General features: G+C 40.9%; 1 protein-coding gene across 4 annotated transcripts in view; it reads right to left on the reverse strand.

Annotated features, from left to right (window-relative positions):
• Nucleotides 1–12009, reverse strand: part of LOC100227087 (L-threonine ammonia-lyase-like) — a 33068-nt gene that overhangs the window by 3213 nt on the left and 17846 nt on the right. For all 4 annotated transcript variants that reach the window (XM_012574444.5, XM_030275894.4, XM_030275897.4 and 1 more), the window contains 6 exons: nucleotides 11265–11430; nucleotides 10722–10818; nucleotides 9778–9853; nucleotides 9016–9141; nucleotides 7651–7818; nucleotides 7281–7338 (listed from right to left, as the gene is read on the reverse strand). In XM_012574444.5, the coding sequence (XP_012429898.5) occupies nucleotides 7281–7338; nucleotides 7651–7818; nucleotides 9016–9141; nucleotides 9778–9853; nucleotides 10722–10818; nucleotides 11265–11430 (691 nt within the window). The remainder of the gene's footprint in view (nucleotides 1–7280; nucleotides 7339–7650; nucleotides 7819–9015; nucleotides 9142–9777; nucleotides 9854–10721; nucleotides 10819–11264; nucleotides 11431–12009) is intronic.

Below are 12009 nucleotides of genomic sequence, written 5' to 3' on the forward strand. Positions count from 1 at the left end.
AGCAGCTTCTCTTTTCCTTTCCCTGGGCTATGTGCATGGCATTGCTGCCACCTCACCCACCTCTGACTCTTACCTCATCACATTTCTGTATTTCTGGCAAGTGTTTGTTCCAGTATCTCCATCCTTCAGGCTTTTTGTATTCTCCTTCTCTTGTCTGTCATGGAGTTATCCCCCAGTTCTTTATCATCTCTGCAGTATTTTGGCTGGTTTCACTTCTCACACACCTTCTTGCTTCATTCTGTTATTTGTTTGCTTATTGCATCACTTCTAGTTTTCTTTTATAGTTGTTTTGCTGCTAAATAAAATAACTTGGGCAAAACCAATCTTGATAGTTTTTTTTAATTCTTCACTTGCCTCCACAGGTACTATTGAAATCCTCTCATGTAGCCACTAAAAATAATAACTTCAATGGCATTTTTTCAATTTTTCTAGAATCTCTCTTTTTTGCATACTTACATCTCGGCCCCATCACTTGAAAGCCTGGGCACTAACAAAGATGAGGCACCAAAGTAAAGGCAAGGAAGGAAAATTATACTTCGCAATTTGAAACTCCTAACTTCCATTGCTGATAGCTGGAATAATCACTAGTGTTGAAAGTGCCACATGGAGAAAAGACCTCACAGAAACATGGAAATCTAGCAAGGAAAGGACCCAAGAGGAGTCACAGTGCAGCTACAGAGTTCATTGTGGCAGGCAAATCTACAGAAAGCAGAGAAACAATGAGCCATGATAACCTGATGGTGGGCTGCTCCAGATATGCCCTGTCCAAGTGTTCCTATCACAGCTGCATCCCTTTTAGAAAGTAACAAGGCAAAAAATACTTTAATTTGTTTACAAAGACATTTCTAAATAACAACTTCAAATTCATGTTTTCTGGAACTGTCTTAAAATAACAATAAACCTTTAGCAAAACTGTTGAATGAAAACATTAAACGCTAACACTCCAAGCTAATCTAAAGAGCCATAGCTCACTTAATTAGAAAATTGTCTACAGCTTCTCAAATACCCATCATGAAATAAGCCACGGTTCTAATCTGGTCTTGTAATTCTTCACCTCTTGTGCTGCACATAGTTCTATTTGTTTGGTTCTTTGGAATGCAAATTAGATGCTAATTTCTTTCTTCTTCAAAAAAATGAGATTTAATCTCAAGACAAGGGCTGTCATAGAGGACAAGTAATAATGAGGAGGGGAGAGAACACAATGATTGGGAAAAGTATCTGAGAGTGCCACTGTACCAAATACCCATTATCCATTCCCTGGTTCATATAAAATCCCTACAGCTTTGCAATCATATCTTCAAGGGGACACACGCATCTCACATGGAGTCTGTAATTTTAAAAAGCGAGATTTTTCCTCTTCCATAATAATCATGCCTGTTTTGTCCTGAGTAAATCAATTGCTGCTCCTGGAACCAGTCTGGATGTGACAGATTCAGCCGTGAATGTCTGGTAGCAAGCTGCTGCTCTGCCCTGGGAGCAAGCATGGGGAAGCATTTTGATTCATGGCTAAATATCCGCTGTACCCTTTCATTTCTGCTCATGATGGAAACCAGGCAGAGCTCACTAGACTGGAGCCAGAGAGTTGTGAGCAGGTTGGATAAACACTGTCATTTTGTTGTAAGCATGCAGCACAACCAGCAGCTGATAAGGGAGATACTGTGCTGTTGTGTAGCATAAAAGTACTAACAGCAACAGCAGTGATAATAAACAACCCCAGAAGTTCACCTGATTTTTCACAGTGTCAAAGAAAGGAATAGAGAACATTTGGTCCCAGCAAGAGTGAAGAGAGAATCACACACCACCTCAGGGCAGCTACAGATCTCAGCAGCAAGGAAGGCAAGAATTTACTTACTTGCTTAGATTAACCCAATTTACACTGCAGTTATACTTTCACAAACTTTCTCTCTTGCTTGCTTCACCTGGGACACAATTTACACGAGCATCCAACAGAGCAACCCTCACATTCACAGGGAGTTTGTGAATTATATTTTAATGTAATGCAGAAACACCCCAGTGCCACTCACTGTAGGAGGTTGCATAGCTATCAATGACCTAAGACTAAGAGCCAAAATGGTCTTATTTAAAAGTAAATGACAGAACCTATTGCCTGATCTTTCTTCTACACTAGACAAGGCAACTTATGACAACTAGAGGAAAAATTACTTTAAATATTTCATACTGATAAGCCCTCAGAACTACACATGGGATTTTTGAACCTGCAGAGCTCTTACTGGCTGTGGGGCCAGCTGTGCACAGCACACCTTTCTTTTCTGTGTATCAAAAACCCCACAAAACCACCAATAACAGAGTGCATTTTATGAATTTCTCTCCTACATATCATATCTTTGCTGGATTAATTAAATAATTAAATAATTAAATAATTGTCTGGTACGGTAAAACCATTCAAATAACCAGACAGATGGATCTTTGACTGCATTTAAAGTTCCATTCCCTGTGACAGGTCATCTGAAGATAAATTTCAGCCAACGGGTCTAGTGAGCCTGTAAGTTTTTTTCAGAGCAGGCCTACAAGTAATTAAAGACAGAAGAGATTTCACTGAATATTGATGGCTTGTGGGGTTTATATAATGACTGGAAATTATTGAGGAAGTAAGACAAAGGCAAAAAAATTAAACTAAAATATTTATGACAAGTTATTGATGTACAACACCAAAGTCCAGATGCATAAATCCAAATCCTCTTCAGAATTACATTGACTTCAAAGAGAGGAAATTTCATAACTTCACAAAAGGGAGAAATTTGCAAAGTTCTTTGCTGAATAGGGTGGGCACCTCTACTGCCTTTGCACTGCAAGATCTCATAGTGGAGGCACTTCACCTTTTAGATCATATTTTCCTAGATTTTAAAAATGAATTTGGCACGCCTCTCAGCTCCCTGATGCCTACTCTCTGTAGGTTGTGTGTGCAAATAAAAACAGTGGGTTGACATGCTGAGCCAATGCTAGAGGGCAGAGGAAATGTGAGTAGTACTGCTGAATCAAGAGATTTCAGTCTTTTGTGCTTTTCCAGGCTTCATGTAAACTAATCCTAAATAAGTAGTGCAGTTCTTTATGTCTGTGAATCATGCATTGAACCTTTGTATCCTGCTTCTTTAGTTCTAGGAATTGTATTCATCATCTCAAGCTGTCTTTTTGCACAGCTTAGTATTCATGAAACACCAAATTTAGCAACATTATAGGTCTGTTTGCATGAAAGTCATTGGAGTTAAGAGTGAAAACTTGATTTATATACACTGATTTTTGTTCATTATTTAGAAAAATGGGTTTCTTTAAAAAAACCAAATCAACAGCTGGGCAATTTTCCGAATTATTTGGTTTGGGATCAGCAGCCAGATTGTCCGAGCAATGGAATGCTTGAGAAAGAGTGCAGCAGCTGTCAGCTGGTTGTGCAACCTGAGCCCTTATCTTTTGGCAACTGGGGCATTCAGGTGGGTGAGCACGAGCAGGAAGAAGCTACAGCCACATTACCCAAGGCAGGTAATAACCAACAGGAGCACTCAGACCCTCCCCAGAGCCAGGCTCTCGTTCTCCAGCTGGGCCAGGCCACCCTGTGCCACAGTCTGCTGTGGAATGCCAGCAAAGAACACGACAGAATTCTTCTGGAGGGGCCTCAGAAGAAATGGGGTGTTGAACTTCCCACTTCCAGTGTCTCTTCCCCAGTGTTGGGGAATGGAGCATGAAAACAGAGCCTTGCCCAGGGTCATGCAGGAAATGCTTTGGGAATGATAGCATCCTTCTACCCATCCTCCTGTACAGTTGCCTGCTCCTGTGGATTTGCTTCACAGGGCAAGAACAGGCAATGTATTGGCAACTGGGGACTCAAATCCAAAATATTCCCTTCCATCCTTCACAAAATGCAAGTTGGCCCAAACGAATTTATTCAAATTGACCAGAGCAGACTAAAATAATTTACTGAGTTCTGGCCTGAGGTGAATGAACTGTATGAGAAAAACAGGCAGCACACCACACAAAGCCAAGAATTTCAGCACCACTGGGAGAATGTGTAATGTTACTGAAAAGAAAAGGAAATAATTGATTTATGATTTAGCATTTTTGTGCAGAGACAAGAGGGAGAAGTAATGTGGTGGATGCTCTTTTTACAGCTGGTCCCTTCCAAGTTATTCAAAACCACAGCAGAGTGAAGCTGCCAAGAGGTCTGAAGTGAACAGACCAGACAACCCATAATGCCAGACAGGAGTGAGGTCAGAGGAGCACTGCCACCACTGCAGCGCAAAAGCCACCCACTGAAAAGCTGCTGGGGCAATTCAAGACCTTGCAGAACCCTCCTGGACCTGCCAGTTTGATTATGGTGCAGGGTCAGTGGTGAGAAGACTTCTAGAAACTTGATGAGCTCAAAGATATTTTTTTTCAACTAGGTTGCCTGAGTCCAAAAATTACACACTTATTAAGCAGGCAAGATGTTCATCTACTTCATAGGAAAGAATGTCCTTACTTTATTAAGTTGCTTATTGGTTTTGCTCATTGACTTCTCTCTGAGACAATAGTAATATGAAATTAAAGGGACTTAAATGATTTTAAAGAGGTCTACAAATTGAAGCAATTTAAGTGATGAATTGTCCCAATTGAATCTGAGGAATATTACCATGGAGAACAGAGAAAGTTCACAGAAGTAAGTTGTATCTTCCTGCCATGAACTGGGTAATCCTTTAGATATCTGTATCCAGTTAACTTGTGATATCAGATGATTTTTCATTAGCTCAGATCTTTTTTCTGTCTAGATATTCCCAGTCATCTAACCTCCTTCAGCAAGTGTAAAATGTGAAGCCTACCAGACTGGTTTTTTGTCTGATTTGCTAAGAGTTATCTATTTCAATACAGGGACTTTGGAAGTAGTTTCCTAACCAGTCAGGTAAGACTGAATTAGGGTGTAGTCCTCTGTGAGAAAAAAATCCAGAATGAGTCACAATGGAAGGGAAACTAAACTGGAGGTATGAGCAGGCAGAATCCTAAAGAAACTCCCATAAATATTCCATAGAACAAGAGCAGCTGATCCCTCTGCTGATCCCTTACTCTAATATAGACATAATCCTTCCTTATTTTTTAGTAAAGAAAATAAAATCTCTTATTTTTGCCAGTAAAATGGTCCAAAAATTCTTTTTCCAGATTTTTTTTAACATAAAATTTCATTTTAGAAAGTCCTTTTTCTTGAAATCAGACTATCAGCAAGGATCTTCCCACAGAATGTTCCAAGTGTGCACTAGCTGAACAAACACTAACCCAAAAAGGGATTTCACTAGAATAAGAAAAACCCCAACCAAAGCAGCTCTATCATCCTGATAAGAGACTAGAAGCCAAGTTTTCCTCTGTTAGAAATAAAAGGGTAAATCTAAAAGGATGATTAAATACTGAGGCAATAATCTTGACAGGACAGATTTAATGTTTCACATCAGCATCTATGCTCACTGCTGTCGTCTGTCAAACACCACAGTCAAAAATACACATTAAAGTCAGAATGAAATGGGTATAGCTGTAATGCCTTTCTTGTTGTTACTGCCAGTACAGCACAAGGTGGTAATTTTGGTTCTTGACCCAGGTTTAAACTCATGCCTTATTTTATGTGCTGTGATTTATATAACCAATGCTTAAAACATTTTGATGACACAGGTCTTTGGCTCTTAGAAACAACAAAGAAAAAACCAAAACATCCCTCACAGGTATTAGCTTTACTCTGAAAATTGGTATTTTTTCATGTACCTGGATGGAGTAAATTAATTTTGATGCTTACATATAAACTCTACATTTTACCCTTTTTGATTACACATGTTTTAATTTTCAAAGAATGCTTCACAATTCTTTAGGTATCACCAGACAGAGCTGCCTGTGGAGGTCTGTATGTCTGGGTCACTACTTTGTACTTCACATCTACTTATCCAATAGCCCCTCCCAGACTGATTGAAAGCCATCATGCAAATCCAATATCCAATTAAATTATTCAGGGATGCAAATTCCTCCCTTCAACCCTTTTGTACTACACTGTCAGATTCTTAAAGGGAAATTAAACTGTGTTTAAAATGCAGAGAATAGTATATGGCACTGTTTTCATTCAGGGCCTGTATTTACTAAAAACTGAAAAAAAACCCCAACAAAAACCTAACCAAACACACAAACAAATAAAAAATAAACACCTAAGACGGTAGATTTAATTTGCTTAATAGCGTTAGCAAAAACTACAAGCCTCACTCCATAAAAATGGAATTGAAAACTTTATAAGAGTTACAGGTTTTACTGAGTCTAGCCTTCAGTGAAAAGCATTTGCAGAGCTAAGTTAGTCACTCAGAGGGATTTATCCACCTCATGCAGCAAGTGTCACGAGGGTCACGCTATCTCCAAATCAGCCAAAGCAGTGAGCTGGCGTATCATTATGGCACACTGCAGAACAATGTGGCTTAAGTCCCAGATGCTTGAGAGTATTGATGATATCATGTAGTACAGTGATCTTTAATCTACCTCTTCTTTCTATCTGCAAGTGAAAATATTGAGCAGGCTTTTGCATCCAGGCAGGAAATGAAATTTAAAGGCCAAAATCAAAGAAATTCCTTACCCAGTAACATTTCTGCACCCCGGTTAGGAGCTTATTTAGCAAAGATTTCTAATTTGACTTCCACCTGGGGTTTCACAAACTAAGTCAGGTTGGACCTGGACAGCAACAGCGTGAAATCAGTAGGACCACACCTTGCCAAACCAGTTGAAATAAGAGATGCACTATGAGACAAATAGTCCTTTTAATAGACACCATTAGCTGCCTCTTCACTATTTCTGCATCCAATACTCAATGAATGGCTTTCCTCTGTGCTCTGGTGGATAGGAAACAAAACAAGTCCCTGGTTTAAAACGAGGATTCCTTAAGAGTAAGGGTGTTCTCTCCATTGCTTTAAGGCAAACATGTCAGACAATTACAGCCAGCCTACACAGCTGGCTCTTCAAGTTCTGGATGGATGCTGCAGCTTGCTCACCTCCTCCAGCACCTGCCACACATGTCAGGAGGGTTCATACCAGCAACAGTGCAATACAACACTTGGAGTACTTCACCTGGGTGTTGCAACAGCAAGTAAAACTGGTCCTGTGTTATTTATATGCCTGCTAAGTGTTTGGCAAGAAGCTGCATAACACAGAGCAAATGATCCCTGACACTCTGCACACTCAGTTGGACTTCTTCAACATAGACATAAAGAGACAGGAAAACAGAATAAACCAGTAGGGGCCAACACTATTAGAGAAACTGGAATTGCATCTCCTCTTACCTCGACAGTGAAGAGCTCAGATGTCACAAATGTGCGTTCTTGTTTGATATCCAAAACTCTAGATCAAATAAGGGACAAATTAGAGATCACAACAATGCCCTGTCATTGCAAAACAGTTTTTGTAAGTGTTTGGAGAATAAATATATTTCCTTCTTTCTGAATTAGACACAATTCTATGCTACAAAGGTGTTTTCAGATGGGAACAAAAATGAAGGAAACAAAACCTTTTCTGCAATATAACAAGAAAAAACCTTTTGGTTAATTAATTACTTACAGACTTGGCTTCAGAGATGTTTGGAAACATTTCCCAATCATTAATAATCTTTGTGCTAGTCTGTGATTTTATTTCCCAGCTATTAGTCTGATTTACCTTGCTTCTTCCCGAGCCAAAATCTCCAGTAGTTTTGACATGTCTCCTGGGCAGTCAGAAATCACAAGGGAAAATCTGCACACTCTGTTATCCAGGGTCAGGGCACGAGCTATGCACTGTTGCAGCAAATGTAATTCCAGGTTTCCACTGCATATAACAACTCCCACTCTGAAAACAGACAGAAAAATACGTTTTGATTAGCACTTACCAGTGTAAAGGAACTATAAATCATAAAGAGTGTGCCAATATCAGCCGAAGGTCTGTCAGAACCTCCCCTCAATAAGATCCTGCCTCAGTATCCATTGTGAGCAGGTAGGGGAGGCCCAGAAGTTGGCTGCATTAGCTGGTCTGAAATGTTTTAATTTCACATTTCCTAGAGATTTGAGTTTCGTTAGAGATAATTAGCTGAAGAACTGTAGGTGTAGGTTTCAAGTTTTAAGAATTTGACATAATTCTCACCTGGAAGTTCTAAGCTTCAGCCTCTTACTGATCAGACAATGTGTATGTTCAGGCTTTCTGTAACCGTTGATTAAATTCATCACAACCCCGAAAAATGAATGCAGAAATGTTTGAAGTGCAAGTGAAGAGCCACATGATTAGTCTATGAAAATCTCTCTCTGCAAAGTCAAACCTAACCTCTTTGCATTTTCCCTTTTATTTTAGCTGTACTGAAATACATTGCTGCTGTGTGTGTACTCTCAGCCTCTTCTGAAGAATTGTCTCAGCAGTATTTTAGCATACAATGCTGTGCACTAGAAATTTTATTCTGTCTTGAGGGCACATATGTTTTATTACATTCTGGACTATGACTATGACCTGAGCCAAGGCTCAATCCACCTAAGCGCTGAGTCTTTGCTGAGAGGCAAGGCAGCACCTGGCCACCCGTTCAGCACTTGGCACAAGGATAATCCCTCTGACTGTGGACAGCTCTCAGGACTGGGGGGCAGGTGCCACTGGGTCACTGCAGCAGACAGCCCAGCTCCCATCCCACCACAGACAGGGCTGGATTCCACACGAGGAACAACAGAGAGGAGACAACAGGCTGAGCAGAGCAGGACGCTGCCCTGGCAGGTGCAACAGTGCCTCGTGGAGCTGTAACTGCTTTCCCCCAGATATCTGAGAATCGAGGACAGGGACAAGGTTTGTCAGGTCTCCAGGCTGGCATTTCTCTGGTTCAGCACAATCTTACTGCCTGTGACAGGTCCAGTCAGTTTGAAGTTTCTGCCACCGATGAGCCCCTTGCCAGTTCAGGGGCGGGACCTGCCTTGTCACCCACAGAACAAGTAGATTGTCACCATTTCCTAGGACCAGGGTGCTCAGTCCCACGTTTTTGCTACAGTTCCTTGTTTGCAATAGCTGCTGTACCTTTTACCCTTCAGCTCAGGCAGTTTCCCTGCCACCAGTGCTGCAAGCCCAATGGCCCCTTCTGCATCAACTGTGGCTCGCTCACACTCCAGCAGTCTCAGCATTGAAATGAGGATGTCCTCCTCCCTGAAAGCAAGAGGCTTGGGTCAAAACAAATCACATCAAAAGAGTTCCCAAAAGCAGAAAATAATGCATTTATATGTGTAACTGGCTTCATGCCATCCCCCCAGATACATGTGATCCCAAGGTGGTGTAACAGCTGTGCTGCTGGGCATGAATGTACATCTCAAACTCATTCTTAGCTGAAAGACAGGATGGCTTTTTTACTAGAAATATTACCTATGTCCTAGTAGTAAGTATATTCCACAAATGTGGCCTTTTTATGAAGATTTAGAAGAGGTTTGTCAAGGCTGCCTTCAAGTGTTGTAGAACACCAGGACAAGTTTTACACCCAGAGCATGACCAGGCAGTGGTGGCAGGTGAAATTTTGGCCAAAAGGTCAGTTTGGACAACACTTTTTGTCATATCACTTAATTTTAGGTAGTCCTGTGAGGAGCTGGGAGTTGGACTTGATAATCCTTCATGGATCTCTTCCAATTTGAGATATTCTGTGATTTCTATGGTATGTGGGTCTGGATTCAAAGTTTTCAGTCCCCCTCTTGGAAGGAAAGGTACCCCATCCTCACACTCCCCCATGTTGCATTTTTCATATACAACAATGTCCATCCTGTATTATTTATTTCACTGTTTTTCTTCACCTACCTCACAGCAACAACTTTATCCACAAGCTTGCCAGTCAGCTGCAAAGAATTGCTGCCAAAGCAAACTCCACTCACATCTGCAGATTTCAAAAGACAAAAATAGGAATTTGGCTGCTTTAGACGTATTCAACATTTTTTGAGTCCTGGCTGGTTTGTGCCCTTAATGAGTGCAGCACACTGCTGGTACATGACCTTAAGTTGCTTGATTTTTTTTCATGTGACAGAAATGTCTTTGGTAATGAAAGACCAAATCTCACAAGGAGATTTTGCCATTTTGGGCCACTTCAATAAACCTCTGATACTTCACTGGCATTGTAGTGTGAGAGTGACCCTGCAGCCAAGTGCTTTTCACTGTTTAATGAGGATTGAGGGAGAGGAGACCCAAGCACAGCACTGGGCTTGTTAGCTCCAGCAGGACAGCTGGCTAGGAGTGCAGACACAGGCACAGCTAACCATTAGAAGTTTCTTACAAAACTCCCATTTAATCAGGCAAACAGGATGTTCTTAAGTTGCTTAACAGATGAGTTTGTTTTTTTAGCAAAATATATGGAAACAACTCTACCATTTATAAACACTTTTGTTCTGAGAACAGTTTTGTGTCTAAATATTTAAGCACTGTATCATTTTCCTGCCTTTTCCCAAATCAGTTTTTTACACAAGAGCTTTCCCATTGATTTCACTGGTTTAGATGCTGCATGTGAGCACAATGTTCAGACAAATACTCTCATATTTCTAAGTATTCATGTGCACTGGAAATAGTATTTTACCCCATCAAGGTGTGAGGGGAAAAGTGGCAGAAGTTGCTCTTACAGCTTTAACTAAATTCTGACTCTTCAGAGAACTTCCTTAAAATATGTTTGAACTGAAATAATAAGAAAATAATATCATTGGAGAAATCTGTTACAACCTTTATTTTACCTCCAAAAGAATACTGCATTTTCTCACCTCCATAGAAGTGATGATTGTTGCAGGCCTGGTCGTCATTTGGGTGGCCAGCTTTTAAGGACTGTTGAAGTACTGGGAAACTTTCAGATTCAACTCCCTGAGGAAGAGAAATGTTGTCACTTTTTTTATTGAACCAGTTGTAAGAGAAGTTGCCACCAAAGTAGGTAGCAAAACCTACAGAAATTTTCTCTTCAAATTAACAAATAATTTCAAGTGGCAAAACAATCATGCTACTACTAAACTTACTCCGTGTCTTATCTGGGACAAATTTTTTCCAGTAAGAACTTATTTTAAAACACAGAACTGGATTTTCTTCGCTTAGGAAAAGTCTTCCTATACTTTTAAATCCACCCGAACAGCCAAGGGACAGGAACTTCCCTGGTTCTTACAGGGTCTTTTCTGAGGCAAAGCTCAAGGGATCAGATGGTTCCTGTTCCCAGCACAGGCAGTCTCTGCAAGTGTCACTAGATACCAGTGTCTTATGTAAACAGCTGTGGTGAAAGCCACCCAAACACAACACTTAATAGGTGAAAGGCAACTTACAATTACAGAAATATGTGGGTTGAGGTGTTTGAGTGCAGCAGCTGACCCTGCCAGCAAGCCACAGTGGCCTCCTGCAGGGAAAATCACCGCGTCCAGCTTTGGCACCTGCTCGTACATCTCCAGCCCCACGGTCCCCAGGCCTGACAGGTACACAGCACTGTCCTCCCTGGGGGGAGGAAGGGCACAGATCAGCAGAGGTCACAGTTGTCAGTGCAGAATATTTATTCCATCTACTATTTTCAAGACATGGTTCAGCAGAAAAAGATAAATGTGAGAGTAAATCAGCAGCACATGAGGGGAGGAGGTGATGGTGCCATCAGGTGGGCCCTAGCATGCTGCTGCCAGCTGGGAGAAAACTTGTGCCCTACTGGGAGAAAATCTGCACTGTAGACAAGCTCCTCAAAGAGTTTTCAGACTGAAGAGCACTCAACTTCCATTGTTATCAGGAGTTTACAGAACTGGCAGGAAGAAGTCATATTTCCATTGCAATCACTTCCTTCAGCTTCATAAATGTTAAATGTTGCAGTCTAAACTACAAGCAAAGCCTCGAAAAGAAATCCCCTCTTTACTTATCAGTGGATTTAGTGTTTGTGATTAATGGAAGTTTTAATGAGATTTAAGCAGTGTGTTCAACCTCACAAAACTCAAAGAGATTGCTATAGTTGTCTCTCCACACTTCAGGGCCAATATCTGATGCCTTTGCACGAAGCAAAGCATTTAGTCTTGCCAAAATATTCACTGGTAA

The sequence above is a fragment of the Taeniopygia guttata genome, chromosome 6, assembly GCF_048771995.1.
Source record: "Taeniopygia guttata chromosome 6, bTaeGut7.mat, whole genome shotgun sequence".
Classification (NCBI taxonomy): domain Eukaryota; kingdom Metazoa; phylum Chordata; class Aves; order Passeriformes; family Estrildidae; genus Taeniopygia; species Taeniopygia guttata.